This window comes from Miniopterus natalensis, chromosome 2, assembly GCF_054644295.1.
Source record: "Miniopterus natalensis isolate mMinNat1 chromosome 2, mMinNat1.hap1, whole genome shotgun sequence".
NCBI lineage: Eukaryota > Metazoa > Chordata > Mammalia > Chiroptera > Miniopteridae > Miniopterus > Miniopterus natalensis.
Window position 1 is genome coordinate 155,188,361 of NC_142082.1, and position 25,174 is coordinate 155,213,534.

The 25,174-nt window shown below is 38.2% G+C and overlaps 1 protein-coding gene across 1 annotated transcript in view; it reads left to right on the forward strand.

The window, feature by feature from the left end:
• The window catches only part of ITPR2 (inositol 1,4,5-trisphosphate receptor type 2), a 404,038-nt gene that overhangs the window by 168,071 nt on the left and 210,793 nt on the right, over positions 1 to 25,174 (forward strand). The window contains exons 26-32 of the mRNA XM_087814750.1: positions 706 to 879; positions 14,973 to 15,062; positions 15,177 to 15,302; positions 18,395 to 18,517; positions 19,118 to 19,318; positions 21,552 to 21,803; positions 24,376 to 24,501. Of these exons, the coding sequence (XP_087670876.1) occupies positions 706 to 879; positions 14,973 to 15,062; positions 15,177 to 15,302; positions 18,395 to 18,517; positions 19,118 to 19,318; positions 21,552 to 21,803; positions 24,376 to 24,501 (1,092 nt within the window). The remainder of the gene's footprint in view (positions 1 to 705; positions 880 to 14,972; positions 15,063 to 15,176; positions 15,303 to 18,394; positions 18,518 to 19,117; positions 19,319 to 21,551; positions 21,804 to 24,375; positions 24,502 to 25,174) is intronic.

Sequence of the window (25,174 nt, forward strand, 5' to 3'; positions counted from 1 at the left end):
AGTAGCACTGAAATAAATTGTTATGTGATTGAAAATTGTTTACATCCGAAAGAAAGGAATCGTGGTGGAGCTAATCTTTGTCATTTTTGAATGACATCCACCTTGAGACTTAATGGGTAATACCTAAGTGCTTCCATATGTTTCACTAATACTTGCTTTATTTAATAGAGCATTGATCTTCATTTGGAAACTTTATAGGAATATGTTTAAAAAATGAAATAAAAGAGTAATTATATGAGTGATGTAATTAGGCTTATATTTGTGTGTCATATAATACATATAAATTATGGTAAAATAAAAGTTGATATCCTGAAGTTTAGGTTGTATCAGCATTTTCTTCCACTTATTTTTATGCTTCTACTTTTAAAACAGAGAGAGCCTCAGAAAAATTAACTTTAGTAGTGCAATTAGAGTTAGGTTATCTTTTATCTTAAATTACTCTTTAGCATTTAGAAAAGTTCTGTTAGGGCTTATTTCTTTTATATATGTAATTCTTTATAATATGTAAATGTATTGGATAGAGTTTACAGATACTTCCAGGTAAATTTTCATGGTCAATATACATCTAAAATATCCATAAATATTCTAGTAATATTAATCTTCAACTGATAGACAAATACGTTACACAACTGAGAATTTTAGACATACATGAAATAGGAATAAAGCCTTTAAGTAAATTAAGGGTTGAAATTCTTCTGTTTCCAGGTGCAGTTGCTGGTGTCCAATCAAGATGTAGATAACTACAAGCAAATAAAGGCAGATCTAGACCAGCTTCGACTAACTGTAGAAAAATCTGAGTTATGGGTTGAAAAGAGCAGCAGCTATGAGAGTGGAGAAATGGGTGAAAACCAAGTAAAAGGTGGTGAAGAGCCAATAGAGGTTTGTTTTCAATATCTATTTTGAAATCATTCAGACAATATCTTTTAAATCATATGCCCTACAATCAAAATTCTATATAAAGAATTTTTTTTTGAGTAACAGAGCATAAAATCTTTACTTGCCAAGTCAATTAACTCCATAAACCTGCCCTTTGGGTAATTCTAGTCAATTGCTACCACTTCTTACCTCATCTGCCTACTTTTCCACTGTAAATCGTGTAATCCAGGAATCAGGGCAATAGGAGGGAGTGAGATGGAGGAAAAAAGAAATGGGTCCTAAACCTAGACCTAAAGAGGAGGTGAATTTTTGTTGTCACCAATCACTGTGGCAGTTTATTGCAACTTGTAAATCATTCCTTTCACTATTGCATATCCTTGTACAGTATGTGACAAAATCTAAATGGAAGGACAGTATGCTTTATCGTCAGCATGAAAATACCAAAAGTCTGTGTTTGATTTAAAGAGTAGTAAGATGATGATCATAAATCCTGCTGTATTAGTTTTAGTTTTCAGTGGGTTAATTAGTTGCTGTTTTCACATTTTACTAACTACTAAATAACCACTAAAATTTTTAAGCAGTATTTTAATGTTAATACTTAGGTAAGCTGGCCAGTCCCAATGTCATAATTGATAATACAGTAAATTTCTTAAATTGTCTATGTTGGCAGGTAGGTAGTTCCCACCAACTCATGCATACCTGCTACTAAGGTTAGAAATGTTTTTGACTTCAAGTCATGGTGATGCTGTAAGTTCAAACTTGAACACAATCTTTTCATCTGTTATTTCTTTTTTTCTTGCTTTATTGTGTTGGCAAGTAAGATTCTCCAGTACAGTGTTGAACAGAAGTGATGAGATTGGTCATTCTTGTCTTGCTTCTGATTTTAAAGGGAATAGTTTTAATATTCCACTACTGAATATCATGTTTATTGTACATTTTTTGTGGATACTCAATCAGTTGAGGAAGTTCCCTTCTATTCCTAGTTTGCTAGTTTTTTTTCTTTTTTTTTTTTTTTACCATGAATAGTTATTGACTTTAATTAAATGCAGTTGATATATCTATGAAGATTACATTATTTTTCTTTAATCTGATAATTTTAATAACATCAATCATAAACACAGATTCTGTTATAGTAAGCTTGCAGTCTAGAATAAATTTAGTTTGGTGGTATTTTTTACATCGCTAGATCTGGTTTGTTAATACTTTGTTTAGGATTTTACATCTATGTTGTCGGTAAGATTCGTCTGTAATTTTTCTTTCTTATATTGTTCCTTCCAGGAGTTGGTATCAAGGTTAAATTTGCCTGGGTCTTGGATTTAGTTTGTGGGATGATTTTAATTGCCAATTATAAATTCATTAACACTTTCTATTTGAGATTAGTGCTATATATTTTTCTAGTCACATACTTAAGTTTTCAAATTTATTGGTATTTGTTCAGGTTCTTTCATTATCTTCTCCTATGTCGGCAGCTTCATACCCACCCCTTTTTGATTCTTGATATTGTTTATTTTGTCTCTTTTCTATGGCTCAATCTTACCACAGTTGTACCTATTTTATTTATCCCTTTTAAAGAACCGACTCTTGGCTTTGTTAAGCTTCTGGATTTGTTTGCTATTTTATTATATTTATTCAACTATTCTCTAACCCTTTATGTTGGCATATTTTTCAGACTTTAAAAAAGTTTAATAGTATATTTTTCTTTTAAGGAGCTGCATCCCACAACTTTTGACAAATGGTATTTTTATTATTGTTCAGTATTAGATATTTAAATATTTTCATTATGATTTCTACTTTGGCCCAGAATCACTTGGAAGTGAGTTTAAAAATTTTTAAATGTATAGGCAAAATTTTTTTGTTATTGAATTCTTAATTAACTGCGGCAAGAGAATGTGGTTATGATGATATCAGTTCTCCGAAAAGTTTTTGAGCTTGCTTTTGGCCCGTTATACCATCAGGTTTTGTAAAAGTTCCATGTGGGTTTGAGAGGAATGGGAATAAATGCAGGATTCCTCATATATGGCTAGCAAATCAAGCTTATTAATTGTGTTTAAATCATCTCTCTACTTCTATTTTTGTTTTCTTGACATATCAATTATTAGAGATTTACTAAAATTTCCAACTACAATGGTAGGTTTATCAATTCCCCCCTGTAGTTTTATTAAATTTTTACTTTATGTGTTTTAAGGCTATTTTATTAGACCCTATAAGTTTAACATTATGTTTTACTGGGAACAAAATACTTTCATCAGTTGAGAGTTCTTTTCTTTCACTTCTAATCATAGTATTGCATGTCTTCCGGCTTTTGTTGCTTCTGTTGAGAAGTTTGCTGTTTGTAGAATAGTGTCTTGCTTTAATTCTGAAACTCTAATTAAATGTATGTTAAACCTTGTTCTTGCCTCCAGATCTATTAGTTTCCTTTTTATATTTTCCATATATGGGACTGTGTGCAGAATTTGAAAAATTTCTTTAGACTCACCTGCATCTCCTTTGGTATGTCTTATTGGCAGTTTACTCCACCTATTAACTTTTGAGTTTCAGCCATTAGACTTTTTTATATTTGAAATTAGATTTTTTCAAATATATTTGGTCATTTTCAAACATCTTTTATTGCTTGCCATTTTAGTAATCACATATGGATGTTTTATAGCCCTATGTAATAATTCCATGATCTAAATTACTTGGGAGTTTCTTATGATTCTCACTCATGTTGCTTGTTTCATTATATTTTTGGTCACTTTTGATAATGAGCTCATATATTTTTTTAAAATACACTTTATTTTTAGGACACTTTCAGATTTAGAAAAATATTATATAGAAAGTACGGAACTTTCCCATATATTAACTCTTCTCCCCATTTCTCCTATTGATAACATCTTGCATTAGTGTTGTACATTTGTTATAATTGATGTGCCAATATTGATACATTATTATTACAGTCCATAGTTTACTTTAGACTCCCTCTTTGTGTTGGATAATTCTGTGGATTGTGACAAATAAGTGTCATGATATCATTACAATATCATACGAAATAGACTGCCCTGAAAGTCCTCTCTGCGCCACCTATGTGTCCCTTCCTCATGAACCCTTGGGCCCTTGACAACCACTGATCTTTTTACTCTCTCTGGAGTTGTGCCTTTTCCAGAATGTCATATAGTTGTAATCATACAGTATCTAGCTCTTTGCAGACTGGCTTCTTTCATTTAGCAATATACATTTGAGGTTCTTCCATGGCTTTTATAACTTGCTAGTTCATTTTTTTTATCACTGAAAAACTTCATTGTCTGGATGTCCTGCAGTTTGTTTATCATTCACCTATTGAAGGACATCTTGGTGGCTTCCAGTTGTGGGACATTATGAGTAAAGCAGCTCTAAACATTTGAGTGTAGACGTTGAACTCCTGTCCTTTTGACTTCAGACCTGGAGATTGAAATCCGGCCTGTTTTCCTCCTCAGAGGATTTGTAATGGCCTGTGGCTGTGGCCAGTGGGCGCTGCAGCCTGAGACCAAGTCAGAAGGCAGGAGTCTGGGTGAGCTCCTCAAATTTGACACTTGCTCAGAGTTTACTTAGTCTCTGGGTTACAGAGCTAGTAGTATTGACATTTGCCTTCAGGGAAACTTATGTTGCCTTGAAGCTTGAACCTCTCTGATTTGGCATCAGGTTATATTTTTTTCTTTATAGATGGAGGGTGGGGTCTTTTGGGGTCATCTGTGAACCCAGAATTGTACTTAAAATAGGTTCTACTAGGATCTAGTTGTTTTGTATTGGGGGCCATTTGCAGTGTTAAGTTCGCGATTCTTGCAGAAGTCCTTGGGAATGTATTTACTTAGATATTTAGTAATTTAAAAATATTTATTATGAATTTAGAGTCTTCAGAACTTTATAAGTGGAATGCCTCTGAGACTTATGTTTAATCTAGAGAAGATTTCATTTGCCTCTGTGAGGCAATTTAAAAATACATTTTGTAACCATATTAAACAAAGTTTTTGGCTTGGAACTTTTAGGGCCCCTTTATTGGGAATTCTAGTCCTAATCTTGAGTAAAAGTGGGCTTGTCTTTGTACATAGGAGCTCAGGAGAGTTTTTCTGCCCCACACCTGTTGTTTTGGCTTCTACCAAGTCAAATCCAAGGCAGGTGCTCCTTTGCTCTTCTGTGGGTCACATCTTTCCCTGGTTTATCATTGTGGGTGTCTCCTTTAGGTATTCCTTGTTCTAGGGCAGGGTCTCTGATCAGACCTTTATCGGAAATCAGGCTTTGCTTCCTTTCCATTGTATGTGTGTATGAGACATATTAAAACTCAGTGTCCAGCCCTGGCCGGTGTAGCTTAGTTGGCTGGGCGTCATTCTGCGCCTGTTCGATTCCTGGTCAGGGCACACGCCTGGGCTTCGAGCTCAGTCGCTGGTAGGGACAGTGCAGGAGGCAGCCAATCATTGCTCACTCTCACATCCATGTTTCTCTCTTTCTCTCTCTCTCCCTTCCTCTCTCTCTCAAAAATCAATAAAAAAATCTTTAAACAACAAAAACCTCAGTGTCCAGGTTATCAAGTACAGACTGATGCCTTCAAGGCTAGCAATAAATTGAGTGTTTGATAACTGCTTGGAAAATTTGATGTATTTTTGTTTTCTGGCCTCCATTTGCCTCCTTCTCTTAGGTTAAATATATTTTAAATATATTATCTATCACTTTTAGATGTTGTACAGAGAGGTTTCTCTGCACTTCTACTATGTCATATTCTATATTTGACAATTCTCATCAGTGGAAAACTTTTTTTTTATTTCGAGCCCATGTACGTATCCTTGTAATGTCTGTTTCTGATGCCAGGTTTGAGGCAAGGTCAATCTTGTCTGAACCTCCTCTGCTTGATTGCTGTCAAGTTTCTCCAGAGCAAAATCTTTATTTTGAGCATTCTGCTTAAAGTATTATTTCAGCCTGTTCACCATCATGCTTATTTTTTGTACACACCTGAATTTCTCATTTCCCTTCTTAAACTTTGATGTCGAGAATCAAATCTAATATTCGAGATGTGACTCTTGCTGACAAAGAATGAGCACACAGAATGGACGCCCTTAAAGAAGATGACACTACTTTTGATTTAATACTGAACTGTGTGGTACAGAAAAGGGAGAGGCTATTGTGGGCCTGGCTACTTGGAGAAGCCTTCACTATTTTGAAGGATTAGGAAGGATTTAGCTAGCTAACATATTCAAGAATAATAAGAGAAGCAGAGTTCAGCAGGAATAAGTGATTTGTATTTGAAGTAGCTGGAATTTGGGGGCCTTTGAAGATTCTTGGCTAGGGAGATGAGTATAGTGTCTGGGATACTTAGTCTGACAAAACCCAGGATGGTTCAACAGAACAAGAGCCTCTTGCCCAAGTTCCGGTGTGAGGTTATGGAAGCATGAACTAGGGAGGCAGGTGTAGAAATGTATACAAGTAGGTGGATTGAGAAGCCAGGAGAATAGAACATTATAATAGATGAATATAAGGAGATAAAAATAAGAGACTACAAAGTTACTCACTTGTACACAACCAAATAATCTATATTTTGCAATGAACCAACTGCCAAAGACCGTGGCAGTTTATTGTAAACAGGATGAAATATGTCACAGTATGAATGGAAACAGCCAGTAGCAGGAGCATGCACTCGAGCCGGCCAATTCAGATAACCATTCTTTGTTATTCAGTAAATTCTTGACAAAGGCTCTAAACACAGGATGATGGGCATTGTTTTCAAACAGCTCATGATGGCCTAACTTTGTGCCTGCTTAGATATCAGAAGACCAGATAACATTAATGTGATTCTTCATTTTAGTAATAAAAAAGGTTTCCAGTAACATGAAAGTGTTTGTTTTTTTTCCTCTCAGCGGTAAGTTCTGTTTACTCTGGGCAATAAATGTGAATTTACGGTCCATCCACTAACAAATATCATATATAATCCTCCATTATCCCATTACTGCATTTGATCTCTTATAAATAGAGAGAAGGATGGGATGGATTTGGTCATCGAGGAAGCCCATTGCATTATTGTATATTCTAGTGTTTCCCTTGATTAAACTTGTCTTCCGGGGCATTAAAATTAAAGACTATACCGTCATTGCTGAAAGCTTAAAGGCTAGTGTATGACAAGTTGGCAATATCAGTAGCATTACTAATTTATCACATTCAAATATATGTTGAGTTGTAAATATAGGAAGGAGAGATTAATTTAGGAAACTGTATCCGAGTGCATTAAGTCAGGATTTCCCTTTATGTTCATCTACCTCTTAATTAAGGGTTGAGAAGTAGGTCAGTTGGGTTGGGCATCACTGTGCTTCTAAGAGAAGTACCCACTCATGTTATTTATTTTGGTGGTTAATTATTCTTCACAATGATTGTGTCTGTATCAGGATATCTATATTTAGCTCTCGTCTATAATCCCTATGTGTGGTTTTCTGTTTCTTTTTTAAAAAACTTATATTCTCACTGATCTAAAGTCTGATGTTTAAACCATCTACCTAGTTTTTACTTCAAAGACTGTATTTTCATTTTCAGGGTTTCTAAGTGATTCTCTGTCATATCCATGCATTCTAGATTTATATCTGCTGGGTTTTGCTTCATAATTTTTGTTCTTTTAATGGATGTGTGCTGTAAGAAATAAAATTAACTGAAAAAATATCTCCGGGGGCTCACTCTGGATTGTCTGGTTAACAAGCTGGCTGGACTGTTTTCATGAGTTCGGGTCAGGTAGAGGTTGGGAGGTGATTGTCTTCTCTTCTAGGAGGCTGTACCCTAATTTGGGTTCTCATGGGACCTGTGGCTTCTGCCCCTCAGTAGGAGCAGTCCAGTTTCTGTGGGCCCAATATCTGGAGTCTCTGATCAATTCCTATAAACAAAGGCATCTTAACCCAGACAGCCTGGTGCCCAGGAAGTTTGTGTATACCTTGATTTATAGGTTACTCTCAAACTTGTCCAGTAAGAAGTTACTACAAGGTGGGGTGTGGGGGCAGTTATCTGGAAATCTAGACCCATACTTTTGTTGAGCAGAGTGCTCAGCACCTTTTTTTGGGAATGTGAAAAGAAGAGGGACACATGCCTTCTCTTTTCCTGCTGAGCTTGGCTTGCAGTTTCCCCTTGCCCAACAAAGCTGTCCTTTACCCATGCTGGGTGATGCTGTGGAGTCATCCCGAGCATGTAGCAACCACAGAGGGGTCAACCTAGGGCGAGAGGTAGTATTTCTCACTTTATGATGATTATTTTATTTTTATTTTTTAAAATGTTTTTAAAAATTTTTTTCAGAGAGAGGGAGATAGAAACATCAATGATGAGAGAGAGTCATTGATTGGCTGCCTGCTGCACGCCCGCTACTGGGGATGGAGCCCACAACCCCCGTAGGGGCCCAGAACAGGAATTGAACCGTGATCGCCTGGTCCATAGGTTGATGCTCAACCACTGAGCCAACACCGGCTGGGCACTTTATGATTACTTTTTAAACAGATTTATATTTAAAAGTCCTTTCAGAAGAGTTCTTGATCATATGTATTTCACTGGAAATGATAGTCTCATTGTTGAGTGTTTTGTGTTGTCTTTCTTAACATTAACTTTCCTCATAGGCATTTGAATTTTAGTTTGCAGATTTATCTCAGTGAGAGAATGAGTTTAATTTCTTTTTTTCTCTCCCTCCCTTTCTCTCCTCCCCTCGATTGTTTTTTCTCTATTTCTCTCTAGGCACACCTTCTTTGACTGTTGGTTTTTTTATTACCTTCACGTCCCATCGCTCTTTAAAAGCAAAGATGATTCCATTCTTTGCCTACCACATCTGATCTTTTTTCTTTGCTGAAGCAAGCAGGCAAGGAGGCAGGTCCCCCTGGAAGGATATCATGAAAGAAAAGTGTGCTTTAAGTTGTTAGTACTTGGATTCTGCACAGCAGGAAAATAGTTATATGTAAACTTTGTTTCTTTGGCAAAACTTGGGTTGACTAACTCACTCTTGATAAAAGTAACTGGTAGAATGTCTAACCTTCATGAGTTGGTCCAGAAAAGTCCATGAGTTTTAAACACAACCTTCCTACATGATCTGAGTGGGGGACACTGTGGTAATTGCACCAATAACTTCTATCCATTAATTTTAGACAGTGATTTCCTGAGTTTTCCTTTCATGGGATTTGTTTTCTTGTCTCTATTTTCTGTTTTTTGCCCCAGACCTCATCATATATTTATTTTACTTGTTTATGTAACATTATATATTCCTCTCCTTTATGTCAGAGCTCACGCTCCTGAAGTGATTACTAAAGATGAGCACCACTTAATATGTCCTTGCACAAGGTGTAGGTCTGAAAACTAATTTTTGGTTTTGCACCAAATGTTACTTTCCACAGCCTCATTCTATTTGGTTGTAATGCAAATTCTTACACATAAAATTTCTGTCTCCTGAATTTGGTTCTTTGAATTAGCTCCACTGTAAGGATCTTTCCCCCTCGTCTTCTGGGCTACATTTAAATGAATGCTGTTTTAGCCTAAACTCTCTGACTCATTTTTTTCACTTTGCCACTTGTCCTCAATTTACTGTAAGTTGTTAGTGAGGTTTAAAGTTCCTGTACTGTTTCTTTTCCTCAGCAAGTGGCTTATAAGGAAACTGTGGAAGTTGATTCATTCAAATCAGAACAAATATATGTCATTAGACCAGGTATCAACATTCCTGTGATGTTTTCTTGCTAAAGAGTGAGTCTAAAAGAAGGTGCCAATTCCTTCCTCTCACGTTCTGTGACTTAACCCCCTCCTCACAGCCACATAGGGGTGTGCTAAAGTATGACTGTGACCAGGGAGGCATCTTTCACTAACACGTCAGGTACCAGACACAGTCTCTATGGGCTCTGCGATTTCACTGTTTTCATTTCCTGTACAGGCCTTTGTTCTTCTAGGTCTCCCTGCTGACTCAAGGGTTGCCTATCCTTTCTACATTTTATGTAATACTGGCAAGGATTATATTAAAAAGTATCATATGTTATGCTATATAAGTATTGTAAAAATATTATAGAAAAAGTATTGTACATTGCTGTATTCTAATGGGTGTCTGTTGCATTATTATGGAAGCAGCTATTCATTTACCTCAGGGGTGGGGAACATCCGGCCCCGTGGGCTGTAGTGAAATCCTTTGGTCTGGCCCTGCCAAGGCAACCGCAGGCGGGACACAAAATTCAATAAATCTAGGAGCTTTTTCCATCGTTAATTTTTAAGTTGATAATTTTGTGTGGCCTATGAATGATGTTATAAGTATCCAAACGGCCCTTGGCATAAAAAAGGTTCCCCACCCCTAATTACATCAAGCCTACCTATCACTAGTCTCTTCCTTATTCCCCCAGTATCTTTCTGCCGCACTCCGGTGGAACAGCCTTTTTTGTTATCTTATTTATCAGAGATACAGGTAGTCAAGGATATACGGGGTGTTTCCAGGACCTCTGATTAACCTTTATCAAATACTATTTTACATGGCATCAAATGAGTCGGAAAATACCAATATTGTACTTGTCTTGGGACAGAGGGAAGGGAAGACAGGTTTGGGGTAAGGTTAGGAATATGCATTTACCCTCTGGACGGGAAAGGACTGAGGCCTGGGCTGGGCCAAGTCTGGAGGGAAGTTACCCACCAGGAATGGTGGACACAGCCTCTTCTGCGCCCTGTAGATCTTGGGCCACGTCTTCCAGCAGCCTTAGCGCCAACCAGGGAAGCGGAGACTCAGCCATGACGCCATGATGACCCAAGCTTGCTTCACATGTGAGGTCAGATAAGTAGATCGAGGGTGATTTTCGGGATTCTTCAACCCCCTAGATATCTTCCTAAATGACTGTTATGCGATGTTACTCTTAGATGGCAGGAGACAAAATACCTCAGCATCCCACAGCGAGGTTATTATTCAGTTGCCTGAAGGCGGTGATATTTATTATGAGGAGCTTCAATTAAATTATAATCTAATTGGGCAACCATATATAAAAGACCGATGATTAGATTTTGTATGTTTTGGAGGGAGGTGGGAAGGGAAAGGGACGGTATTTGACACCTGAAGTTGGGAGGAGAGCGGTTGGTAAGTGATGCCACTGATTCAGCCGACTGTGGTGACATAAAGAGAAGGCGGAGGGTGCGGACGGCAGGAGAACGCTCTGCGGCGCTGCTGAGGAAGGGTAGCCTTTGACGTCGGGGGGCGAGAGCAAGGAGTGCACCTGCCCTGAGCTATTGTAATCGTGCAGCTGCAGGTGCGGGCAGTTCTACGTTGTAGGATTTGGAAAGTTCTTTCTTAAAAGCATGATTTCCCTTTTTTAAATGAAAGAGACAGATCCCCATTAATTGGTGCCAGTGTGTAGTTCACTGTATAGTTCATACACTATTATTTCCCTGTATTGCTTTGCTCTTGATATAAAGGAGTGTCCTCCTCTGATGCAAAATACATTTTGAATGGAAGCTAATCAGATCCAGTATCTGTTTAGGTATCACTCTTAGAGTCTCTACCTAAATCCTGCTACCCTTCCCATTTCTAGACTCTTCTAGAAATCTCTAGACTCTTCTAGACTATTCTTGCTGTGTTGTTTCAGGATCTACTACTTTATGTTATGGCATATAATATGCAATTAAAAACCTAGCTGTCTCTCTTACCTAAGCGGTTTTCCGTATTCCATTAGAGGAAGTAAATTTAAATTCTTCCAGATGCTAGAAAGCAATTACAGTAAAGTACAAGTGCTTTTGGAGGGCCATCTTTATTCTTCATCACCATTGTCAAAAGGATAATTTGGATATCTACTATAAGCATGCCACTGTTCTTCGGGTTACATATTTTTTTTAAAAAGCCTGCTCAGCTTTGGGACTTTGAATAAAGTTACAGTTCTCCGTTTTCCACCTTACTCATATTTTGTCATAAGAATAAAGCTGAGGCCTTATAGATTTGGCCACTGACCTTGGACCAAAGTTGGATAGGATATAAAAAATACAATCAATTTCTGCTCTTTGTGGAGGAAAACTCTTGGAACACGTTTTACTTGGAGCATTTTGGCATCAAAATAAGGGGAAAAAAGCTAACCACAGTTATATAGTTTACATATTTCTTAAATTTTCCTAATCACTGCTGTGGAATCATCCAGGTGTTCTGTGGGTTCATATTTTGTTCAGTTTAATTACATTGACTTATTTTCTGAAATTAAAAGGGGCTATTTTTTGAATTCTCCAGTGTTGCCTCCTTTTGTTGACTGCTGGCAATTTTAAATTAAAATAATTATTCTTCATAGTTCCTATACTTACAGAGGGTAGCATTGTCTATATCTCCTCACCCTAGGGGAACTAAAGAGCTTTTTTTGTAATAGTATGTTTTGCCTGAGATTACTTTTCTTAAAACAAGACAGTTGCCTTTTCTTCAGGTCATTGTTTGAAAAATAGACTTGACTATATCTGCCAAAAGTTTGCTTTTATTTTTAACTGATTTTTTTTTTTTTTTAATTGACATATATCAGAAAGATCTCCCTTCTGCCTTAGCTTTGCCAATCTCTGGACTTGGTAATATTTTAATCCTGCTTTGTAGTACAGACTTGTTTTTTAAAAATATTTGTTCTTTTCCAGAAAATAAATGAATATGGTCTTTTTAAAAACTATTATTGATTTTAGAGAGAGGAAGGAGGGGGAGAGAGAGAAACATTGATGTGAGAGAGAAACAGCTGTCCATTGCCTCCTGTATGTGCCGCCTACTGGGGATCAAACCAGCAGTCTAGGTATGTGCCCTGATCAGGAATCGAACCTGTAGCCTTTTGGTGTACAGGATGACACTCCAGCCAGTTGAGCCACCTGGCCAGGGCAATATGGTCTTTTTAAAATTCAGCCTCCACTTTTGTGATCAGAAAGGGAAATTTAATTATATTCCTAGATTTTGCAATTTCTACTTCTCACAATAAATTATTTTTGCTCTCAAATAGAAACCCCATTTGTCTCATTCTCTGACCTCCAGTCTCTTTCCATCTAGTTTCCATTCATATTAGCACTTGGGCTCCTTCCCTCCTCTGCACTGGCTTCACTTACGTGTGTAGTGTTTCATTTTCTTCTACAACTTTATTGGATTTACTAAGTATGTATTGTCTTGCAGACCATATCTTGCATTTTTACTTACCTGAAGTGGAGTTGAACTGCTTTCATTTTTCCTCCTAGAATTTATTTGGGTAGATAAATGACACAGCCCCGGAATCCAGCAGTGATGTTTAGAAGGCTTTCAGTGTTCAAATAGTTTGCTTTGCAGTCCTAATTCTTTTGAGGGAAAGAGACAAGGTGGTTGGAAAGATAGCATGTAATCTTGAAGGGTGTCATGTCACAATAAACAAAAAAGAGTGGGGTTTAAAGAAAATGGTAGTGAACCACCAAATCAAATGCTAAAGAAAGTTTTGGTGATTATAATCATTGGCACATTTTGTCATAGATAATTCTTTTGAGAAATTTAGTGGGATCAGTAACCAGAGATGCAAGACAATTTCCTAGATTGCTCAGTAAAACGGGCAAAGAGGTCACTTGCTAAGGTCGAGTTCAGATTAGGAACCTCCGTCTTGGACAGCATTTGCCTGGGGAGAAGCAAAAAAGGAATAGAAAACTTACCAAGGAGTGGTGAAGGCTCAGTGTTGATCAAGTCACTCTGCTTGCAATATTTTATCAATATTCTTTGACCAGCAAGGAAATATTTCTCTTTCTCTCTTGGTTTGTGTTAACTTTGTGATTTGTTATGGAACACAGTAGGAACAGCAGCTTGGTACAAGTGAAATGATATCAATAGGCTTCGTATATTTTTGTTACTTTCCTCTGATCTTAGATTAGAGTTACCTTTAACTGAAAGAGCCAGCACCATCAATCTAGGTGGTTTTTTGTTGTTTGTTTTTTTAATCCAAGTTGAACTTGACATTTTTCCCAAGTGCAGTTTTATACGTATTGTAAATCAGGGAGGTAATCAGGCCCTATTTTACCTAATTGCCCACTTTCTTGCAACATGCACTGTCCGTTCTTGCCACTTTCTACACACTGTGATGTCTGTTCTTTCTGCAGTGTCCTTGGCTAAGGTGACTTCTTCATCTGAGAAGTATCCCCTGCCCTCCCACAGTCTCTCATACTTAACTGGTTTTCATCTTTCAAGACCTTGGCTTCAACTCGACCTCCTTCATGAAGCGGTCTAAAGCTATAGCTAGTTTCCCTCCTTCTCTCTGAATAGTGAATTCTGCTCAGTTCAAATCCTTATTTTTATATTCCTCTCTGTTTTCTTGGGTAGACTCATTTTCTTGTGGGAAGGACCTATCTTATATTTCTTTTAGATCCATTCACCCTGTCTAATACCAGGAAGGGATGTAGTGTTAATAAATGTTCATGTATTAAATTGTTTGTAATAGTTGATATTTAAAACCTGTACACTATATATTTGTTTTTTATTGTATGCTACAGATAATGGTTTTTCTATAGATATTTTTGCTGTTTCAGGTCCTCTTAATAAGCATTATTAATTTATTAACTTAAAATATTATTCTTAATTAAAATGTTATTTTCCTTTCTTCATTTTCATGGTTTTGTACTTGCTTGGTTGGCCCCAAGTCATGACTAAGGATGTCACAGTAACCTGCCAAGGAATTTTTGGGTTAAGGTGTTCTTTCCTCCCATTCCTGAAATGTTTTCCAGCTATTACTACATTCTCCTTTACTCTTTTTTCCCCCTGAAGTTCGTCCCTGATGACATAATTATATATTTTATGCCCTGAATTTTTACTGTTCCTTCTCCTATGGGTAATATAAAGCCATGATGTGTCTGATAAATTTAGCATAAGAAAATACACTGATAATGTTATAGTTAATAACTTTTCTTTTTTAACTTAACTCATTAATTATTAGGTATGCCATTTATCTTGTAATTTGGTTGTTATTGAGAAATGGTAATTTGCATGCCTCATGCAAGCCAAGGAACTTTTTATTGGATTAAATAAAAAAATACACAGGAAACATTTAAGTTGAATAATAAATTCATTACAAAATAATTACAAAATGTATTTATTATATATTATAAAATAAATAAATTTATCACAATGCTACATATGGCATAAACAAATATATCTGTGTTTCTTTTAGGAATCAAACATTTTAAGTCCAGTGCAGGATGGAACAAGGACACCTCAGATCGACAGCAACAAGAGCAATAACTACCGGATTGTGAAGGAGGTCAGCAGAAGTCAAATATTTTTATATGGGTTTATGTCTGCATGGCAAAGAATTTTTGTGCAGATATTATATTTAATATGAGGCTTGTTCTATTTACTGCTCTTCTTTTAAAAGATTTTGATTAGGCTAAGTAAGCTCTGCATACAGAATAAAAAGTGTCGGAATCAACATCAGCGGTTACTGAAAAACATGGGAGCCCATTCGGTGGTGTTGGATCTTCTGCAGATACCCTATGAAAAGGTTAGTTCTTAGTTACTTTTTTCTTTAATTTTTTTATTTTCATACAATTTTAAACTTTTAGCAAGGTTACAATAAATTTTTTTCCTTAAACTATTTGAAAGTTAGTCACCGATCTGATTCCCCCTTCACCCCTGAGCCTTTTAAGTGTATATTTTCTACAAACAAGGACACTCTTCTATTTAACCACATGACAACCTTCCACATCAGGAAAGAGTATGACACTTACTGCCACCTAATTCTCATAGGCCATTCACGTCACTCATATCATCCCAAGCAAGTCCTATTTGACAGAATGATCCACTTGCAAAACAGGTGCTCTTTGGTCGCCATGTCTATTTAAATCTCCTTATGCTGGAACCTCCGTGACATTGACACTTTTGCAGACAGACTAGCCATTTGGAGGACTGTCCCCTCTTTTGGGTCACCTAGTGTTTTCTGCTGATTAGATGCAGTTACACAGCTTTGGCAGGAACTAAACAGAAACGACCCTAAATTCTTCCCGCCACTTCCTGTCAGCAGCACACAGCTCTGATTTGTCCCACTGCTGATGAAATTCACCTTGGTCACTTGATTAAGTCAGGGTCTGCCGGAATTGTCCACTGCGAACTACTCATTTTTCCTTTGTAACTAATTAGTATTTTGTGGAGAGTTTCTTTGAAACTAGGTAAATATCCCACTTTTTAATAACTTTCAATTTACTCATTTATTTCTTTTTACCAATATGGACTTGTAGATGCTTGTTTTAGTCAGTAGGTTATGCTATTTTCTACTGTTATTTGCTTGGATTCTCAGATTGTTCCAGATTTGGCCGAGGGAGCCCCTTTAAGCGGCGCCTCTGTCCTCTGATGTGGCCCCAGCAATCTTTGCTCTCTGCGCATTAAAGTCTTGCAGGCTCATCTTGCATCCTTCTTGCTTCAGCTCTGGGATGAGCAGTTTCTTTAGGTAGCCCCAGTTCTGTTTTGAGGAGAATGGAATTTAGAAGCAAAATTTTGAGAACTAAGTGTACTTCCTTCTTTTGGGGTTTTTGTCCCTGCAGGCCCTCTAAATATACAAAGCTAGGGCATAGATGTGTGTGTGTGAATAGTTACTCATTTATGAGTACTTGGTAATTAATCTTTCACCGCTGCTGCTGCCTCTTTTTCTATATGAACCCCTTATGCACCTAATTCAGACTCTGACACCCCCAGGGGCATGTCCTTTGTATGTCTCCTGGGCACCAACCTGCCATGCCAGCCTCTTTTGGTGTGGAAGCTCTCCCACTTGGACTTTCCCTCTTCATACTGGATTGCCTACCCCCCACAGTTACATTTAATATGTAAATTTATAAATTCTATCATTCCTTTGGTGGCAAAATTCATACTATGGCAGATAATACAATCAAAGCATCCTTGAAAGGTAACAAAAGGTATAAATCCTTAGCATTTATTATCCAAATTATTTTATCTTAGATCTGTAACATGGGCACTGGACATGTGATCAGGTCCCTTCTTTTGATAATGTAACAGTAGCACTGAGTGTTTTACTAGGATTTTGTGTTCATAGGTTTGCTCAGTTTTAATAACGGACTTGTTCAGAAACAAAAAAAATGATGAGTTTCAAAGAAATATCACCCATAGTAGAACTAACCCTGGAGTTCTTCTGTACTGTGTAGCTTTTAGGTGGGAATTGAGTATTTCTGTGGCTGAAGTTCCTTTTATGCCTTTTAACTATTCTTGGATTACACAGGTAAAGGAAGTGTTAATAGATTTTGAAATTAAAATTTTCTATTTTAAAATTAGGAATGCAGTTCCTGGACTTATTTATTCTACATCTTGTTAATTCATCCTATTTTAGATATGAGGAAATGTGTCTGTTAATGATCTTCAGCTGATTATTTAGTTCTAGATGGCGTAAACTTTAGACTCTTAGATTAGGAAAAAGTTTAGATGGTTTCAGTGATATTGTGAAAAGACCACTTTTAAGAAGAGAACTTTGTGTTCTTTGTAAATTTCGAGACTTAAGTTCCTTAATAAGCGTTCTATAAGCAAGTGGTAGTATTATGGGACTTTGAAAGTGACAGTGACTATAAGGACAGCAACCTTCAGAGTCCATGTATTAACGGAGAGCCGACTGGTGGTTGCTAGAGGGGAGGGGGCGATGGAGGGCCGGGTGAAAGGGGAAGGGACTGAGAAGCACAGACTGGCAGTTACAGAATACTCACGGGGATGCGAAGTACAGCACAGGGAGAATAGTCAACAGGATTGTAATAACTATGCACGGAGCCAGGTGGGCACTGGAAGTGTGGGGGGGACACTCTGTAAAGCCTCTGACTGTCTAACCACTATGCTGTACACCTGAAACTAATACCAAATAATATCGAAAGTTAAACTATAATTGAAAAATAAAAATTAAAAAATTGCAATAAATAAGTAAATACCAGAAAGAGTACATGTGTTCAGAAAGGGGACAAAAAGAGAGAGGGGGAGAGAGCAGAGAGAAAAAGGAAGGGGAGAGAGCAATTTCCAGGGTGGGGAGTAGAGGAAAAGTAAGTAGGGAAAAGAAGCGGGGCGGCGGGGCAAGAAGACGGGGTGCAGGGCAGAGGAGGAGAGGCAGTGGGGAGGGCGAAGGCCGGGGGGGGGGGTTGGAGGGGGGAAAGCGGAGAAAGGAAACAGAAACCTTGGGAAGATCCAGATACACAGCAGCGCTGGGAAAGGGGAAACCCAAGGAGAGGAGGAATGAGCGGGGTGGGAGGGAGGGCAGAGGGAGGGAGGGAGGGAGGGAGGAGGGCAGAGGGGGGCGTGAGACAGGCAGGAGAGAGGCAGGGGGAGGCAGAAGGCTGGGGAGAGGAAGGGGGCGGTGCCCAGAGGGGTTGAACGAGTGGAGCACAAGTGGTAATAGGAGAAATAAAGAAGCGGGAAATATCTAGAAAATGGGGGGAGAGGTGTTCCGTGGGGTAACTGGGAGAGGTGTAGAAACACAAGGCGCAGAGAACACGAAGCATGAAACAGTGGCAGAGAGAAGAAAAGTGCGCGCGTGAAAGAACATAGTTTTGAGAATACTTTTGCTCTGGTGTGCTTGTTTCTCTGTGTCATGTGCCGCTCTTTGACTTGCAGAGTGATGAGAAGATGAATGACATAATGAACCTAGCCCACACGTTCCTGCAGAATTTCTGTCGGGGAAATCCACAGAATCAGGTTCTCCTTCATAAACATCTGAATTTGTTTCTAACTCCCGGCGTAAGTATCTTAGTGACTTCTAACATTTATGGTAAAGTGTCCATCAAATTTATTTTAGCAGCACTGATGAATAGAATGTTTTTCATCACCTCTTTTTTTTTCCCCCCTTGTAGGGGTTCTCTCCCTAAAAGTGAATATTTTTTATTTCCATTAAGGAAACATTTAAAGAAACTTGAAAAATGGTACAGGTTTTACCTGTTTAATGTTAGGAAAAAGAAAGAACTGACTCCGCAGTGCCACGAGTAAGACATACAGGACAAACTCAAAGGGAGAGTTCGGTCTGCCCTAGGAAGTGTGGGTCAGCTGATACTGGGGAAGAGAGCTGACTGTGAACAGCAGATAATCACATTATTCTCAAGAATACCGTTGCCCACGTGCTGACCTGTGTGATGATAATCTCATTTCCCCAACTAAATTAATTTGTGAGCCGTTTTCTTTCTGTGGTGAATGATCTCGTTGCATTTGGTCGAAGGCTTGCACAGAAAAACTCACTGTGGTTTTGCATAAAATGTAAAACTGATCCCAAGCGGGGATGCTCGTGTAAGTGCTGAAGAGAACGTCGATCTCGTCAGAGTCACAGGGGCATGTTCCTCTTTCCAGCTCCTCGAAGCAGAGACCATGCGGCACATCTTCATGAACAATTACCACCTGTGCAACGAGATCAGCGAGAGGGTGGTGCAGCACTTCGTGCACTGCATCGAGACGCACGGCCGCCACGTGGAGTACCTGCGGTTCCTGCAGACCATCGTGAAAGCGGACGGTAAATACGTGAAGAAGTGCCAGGACATGGTCATGACGGAGGTATGTTCTTGGCTCGCATTTCATCAGCTCCACACAGACACCGTGCTCGGATAAGTGTCTCCTGTTAATTTAGAGCGAGGAAAACAACAGCAGCATAGCTTTGGAAAATAGTTTAATGGGCTACGTAAGCACAAATACGTGTTGCTTAACTCTAGTGAAGGAACATAAGTTGATTTTATAATTTTCTAAGAGCTTTTCTTTTTCCTCATGAATTTGTATATTTTAAATAAGGGTAAAATCCTACACAATGTTATAGACTCTTTAGAATGAAAGTGACAGATTTTGTATTTTTAACTTTTCAATGTATGACAAAAATGGGTTAAACTCTGCTTTTCTAGTACCTTTGTTACACTTCCTGAAATCTAGAATTGGTTCTCTGTTACTATTTGCAGAGGGCTTCGAAGGGAATTTAATTAAAGGAAATTATTCATGAGTGATTTATTACACGTGAAAACTTAGCTATTTAGAGTAAGTTTAATGTTTAAGAAAAACATGAATGAAGTATTTAATTTGTTTTGCCATTTTCACTGTGACGTTTGAAACTGAGTGAGATTTATGCACTGAGTTAGTTATTTGCCAGGAACCAAGTGGTATGTTGGAGAACTGACTGTTCTTTGAGCCCATTTGGGTAAATCATTGCCCTGTGACCTAACGATTTTCTAAAGGCCTGTATGGATTAAGACGTCTTTCAACCATGGGTACCAAACAGTTATGTACTAGATTATACTGTTTTGGAGATTTGCACAGTTATATTACCTTAACTTTGGGAACAAGGGCGATGTCTATATTGATACAATATGAGCCCTTCCTGTCCTACAGAAATCTTAAAGTTAATCTAGCTTAAAGCTTTGAATTTTTTGTAAAATTAAAAAAGAATTAAAAATTAAAAAATCATTTTATTGATTTTTTTTTTTTTTTTTTTGTCAGAGAGAGAGGTAGGGAGAGGGAAAGAGAAACAGTGTGAGAGCAAAACATTTATTGGCTGCCTCCTCCATGCCCCCTACTGGGGATCGAGCTCAAAACCCACAGCATGTGCCCTGACCAGGAATCGAACTGGCAGACTTTTTGTGCACTGGAAAGCGCCCAACCAGCTGAGCCACACCGGCCAGGGCAACAAAGCTTTGAATTTTTCATGTAAATTTTTGTTGTTAAACATTTTAGGGAACATTTTAACTTGTGAAATTTACCTTTTTATCATCTAGATTTACATTCATATTAGTTCTTCATTGTCTGGAAGCGTGTGGTAACTAATATGATTTTTGTATTATGATTACAAAGGAAAGAGTTGAAATTGGAAAGCAGCAAATATTTAAGCCAGTTCTATGCCACTTAGAAGGTGAAGTGTTCCTTTGTGTAAAGTAGTGTTTATAATGTTGTATTGTGTTAATAGTACATATTTTTGACACATATACATTCTCTTTCAACAAAACTTTCAAAGTATAAGCCAACTAATTCTTATCAATTTAAATGTTATTTAAATAAAACAGAAAAAAATTACATAAGGTGTGTTACCTACCAAAATATCTCACATTGGAGTTAGAAAATTGGTATTTATATAGATAGACAGTAAGACATTATGGATTTTGAGCAATAAAATGACCACCTACTGGAATTCTCCACTAAAATTATATATAGGAAGGAAAATTTATATCCTAAGAGTTTACTCATTTCGCTTTCTCAAGTCTTCTCTTTCTCTTTATTTCTCCTCTCTCTGCTTTTATGTCCATTCTTTAGTGATGCTAATGACACATGGAACTTCCAGATTATTTACTATAGGGTTGCATTTGGCTCAATGTATTTACTTACTCTGTCACTGTTGAAGGAGAAATTTTATTCTGCTTTATTAAATTTACACTTACGAGATTTCCTATACTTCAGCAGTGGAATCTTTCATTTGCAGTAGAGGGAAGTAATTTTATTTGAATATTTTGCAAGCTTTATTTCCATGGATAATCCATTGATGAACACTTTACTATCATCTGTATGCCATTTAATTCTTGCCCCATCCACCGCTCCCATATCCCCCCTGCTGGTTTTGGTAGACTTCATGATTAATCACTTAGCACCCAACTGGAATCCTTTTCCCATCCTGCCTTGGTGTAGTTTTGCGTTTGCAATATTACCTTTGTTTTTGCAAAGAGATACACACGTTTCCAGATAGAACAAGCCTTTGGCAATAATTGCAAGGGTGAATATTTGGCCTGCTATGTAGACTCTCTTATTATCATTTCAGTTGATAAATGGGGGTGAAGATGTGCTGATATTTTACAATGATAGAGCATCATTTCCCATCCTTCTCCATATGATGTGTTCAGAGAGAGACCGAGGGGACGAGGGCGGCCCCTTAGCCTACCACATCACCCTTGTGGAGCTGCTGGCAGCTTGCACAGAGGGAAAAAACGTCTACACTGAAATCAAGTGCAACTCCCTTCTGCCCCTGGACGACATAGTGAGGGTGGTGACCCATGATGACTGCATCCCTGAGGTAAGCCTGGCAGAAGCTTAGCTGCTGCAGGATTGTTGATAATTTTTAAAGTAAGTGCCAGAAGTCCCCATACCACTAACTTATAATGGGATAATATATTCAGCCAAGGAATTGTGATTAGTTATATGATTATGAACATTTAAAGGAGTGTTAAAATGTTTACCTGTTTAGTTCTGTAAAAAGCTATGAAAGATGATAAACCTTTTGAAAGTAGAGCCATTGGAAATTACTACAGGAGGCTCTGAATTCTAGATATCGCCATGTGAACAAAATGAAAGACTGACTTGTAACTTCTAGTATATTCTTGAGCATGACACAGATGCTTCGTAAATAATTCACAGCTGTTGGTCGGAGAGGCTGGGGTGGTGCTGTAGGCTCATCTGTGGGACTCGTAGGTTTGCCTGGCTTTAAAGAACAGGTTCGTTCTTGGAAATATGGACACGCGTTTCGCCTAATTCACACATCCTCTTCCACCCTCTGTCCTTTTTGGCTCTGATGACAAGGAACAAAATTCATCAGAACCTGGTTGCCTGCCAACAGGATTAGTGAGGCTTCCAGGAATGTATCTTGTAATAATCTCTTTCTTTTCTACCGTTGCGCTGCCTTGTTGCAAGGTTCATAAAGTTGTGATACACTGAATACGACATAAATCCAAACATTTTAAATCACAGTGACTTCAGACGTATCAGGTTAGGTTAACTTGACTACTTCCGTATAGTCCTGTGTAGTGATGGACTTGAAGTACATTTTTGTGGAATTATTGACACCTCAAACCAGGGGCACTTCATGCCCTGATGGGTGTGAAATAAGATGCAAAGAAAGGAAGCATAGTGTAGTGATCAAGTCCATGGGTCTGTCTTTACCTGAGGTCTTGATTCTGTCCGTGCTCCCTCCCACACGCAGCTCTGTCTGGCCACCCCACTCCTACCTCCTACGTGCCGCCAGTCCACTCCTCTCCATCCTTCAGATCTCGAGTCAAGCATTACGTCCTCAAGGACCGTGTCCCTGGCCTCCTGCAGTAGAGTTTGTCATTTGACATTTGAATTTCATTAGTTGATAAATATCTGTAGCACCTCACATCCTCTCCTAAGATTATAAGCTTGATCAGGTCTAGGTCTGGAAACAACCGAGGTCTAGAAACAACCAGGCCTGTTTCTATTCACCACCCCGTTGGCTGAGTCCGAGCCTACACTTAATAAATACATTTTGAACGAATGAACGAATGATTTTAAGACTGAGTCAGAATCCTGGATCCCTTCCTTTTTAGCAGTATGACTGGCTCCAACAAGTTATTAACCTTTCTAATCCCCAATTTCCACAGTTTTAAAGTGAAAGAATTGTAATACGGGCCTGATAGGGTTGTTGAAGGATGCAACTAAGTAAGATATTACATGCGCACTGCTGAAGGCGTTTGACATGTGGCAAACAATGAATAAATATTAGCTGCCACCAGGATGGTGAGGATAATGCACTGAAAGGCTCTGATGTCTCCCTACCCTGTGACCAGTCCTTGCCACAGGTACCCTGTCACCGAAGGTGTGGCTTAGACCTGAGTCAAGCAGGAGTAAGCACTGAGGACGTGAATGCTGAGCCTGTATCACTGTGGTTCTAACTTGGATCCTGTGCATCCCCTCAAGTTGTTCACATGATTTCTTATGTATACAGTTTCTGGGGAGATTTACAATAGTCCTCATATTTTCAATAAAAAGAAAGAAAATGAAAAAAAAAAAAAACTACTGCCCTACACATTTTAAAAATGATACATGTTGGTGAGCCTTGTCCTAGACCTGTAGGAGGAATTTTGCTTAATCTGGAAAGAAATTTTACTACATCTTAAAATAACCCATTTTTTTGTTTTTGTTTTTGGTAATCTGAACCTGTTTCTTCTCAGAAATAGTAATTTAATATTTTGAATGACAATAAAGTATTATTTAGTCCACACATTTAAACATTCTATTAGAATCTTCTTGGTTGCAAGTGACAGAAACCTAACTTAAACTGGTTTAAAATTTTAAAACTACAGGAATTTTATTAACACCTGTATTTGGAGTTTGTAGGATAGTTGTTCAGGTGGATCAAGAGGTTTAAACAATGTCAGAATTCTTTCCATCTCTTGTTCCCCTTTTCTTTGTGGTTTTGCCTTACTCTCTTCTGAGCGTAATTTTCCTCCCACACCTGGGGAAGATGGCTTCAGGGAAAGAGAGCACATGACAGACACAGAAAGCAGGGGAGGGGAGGGAGACGGAGGAAAGGAGGGGCAGGCGAGAGGGAAGGGGAGCAGGTTTGATTCCTAGTGTCTCAAATAGGTAGACTCGGATTAAGTGAAGTGCACTTTCTCACGCCGACCTCTGGGCCCAGGGGAATGGAATCCTAGGTCCTGTGTTTACCCTGGGTCAGGGCATGGAGTGTCTTAGTAAAAGAAGGGAGGTGGGATTGCTTTCTGGGTAGACACAAAGCATGCTGTCATCTACTCTGGGAACTAACACAGATTTTATTTAACTTTTTGTAATTGATATTTGAAAATGGACAATTGAAGAAAACTCACTTTCTTTTGTATTTGAAACTTGCACAGGTTAAGATTGCTTATGTGAATTTTGTGAATCACTGTTACGTTGACACCGAAGTGGAAATGAAGGAGATTTACACAAGTAACCACATATGGAAATTATTTGAGAACTTCTTGGTGGATATGGCAAGGGTAAGTTACGCTTTAACCATTGAATGCTACTTCATGTTTAGTAAAGTTGTTGAGCCAGTATCAAGCATCGGATGAAAACTTGGAATTAAATTCACCTTTGGGTATAATCCATTATATTAAAAAAGTTGTGAATGACTTTCACAAGATTTTCAATGAGAGTTTTGTACACAAAATACCCAGTACAGTGTATAGAGCAACAAAATGTCCATTTTTACCTTTACAACTGAGTGTATTGGTCTGTTATTAAATGGGAATTTAGAGGCTCTTGTACATTGGTAAGAGAAGACATTTGGCAGAGGGCCAGTTTGTATTCAACCGCTTATCACGAATGAAACTGCAAATCACAGGTGGGAAAGATCTGGAGAGGTCTTTACTGCTTGTGGACAGCCAGCTACTTGAGCATGCGACTCAGGACGTACGTTGCTCACTGTTGCTTGTTAACAATCGTCCTGGGGAAGTGTTTTCCAGTGATTGGATCATCTAGTGTTTTCACTCATGTCAGTCAAAACATATTCTGCTTTTTACTTTGAGTCCATTTCCTCTTGTTTGGCCTTTTGGGGGAGATTGAGGAGACATGTGGAGCGGGTTGGCATTTTCTAGGTGCTGCCTACCATATGTTTTGCTCCATTAGTATTGAGTGAATGAATGAATGAAGAAAGGAAGGAATCGTTTG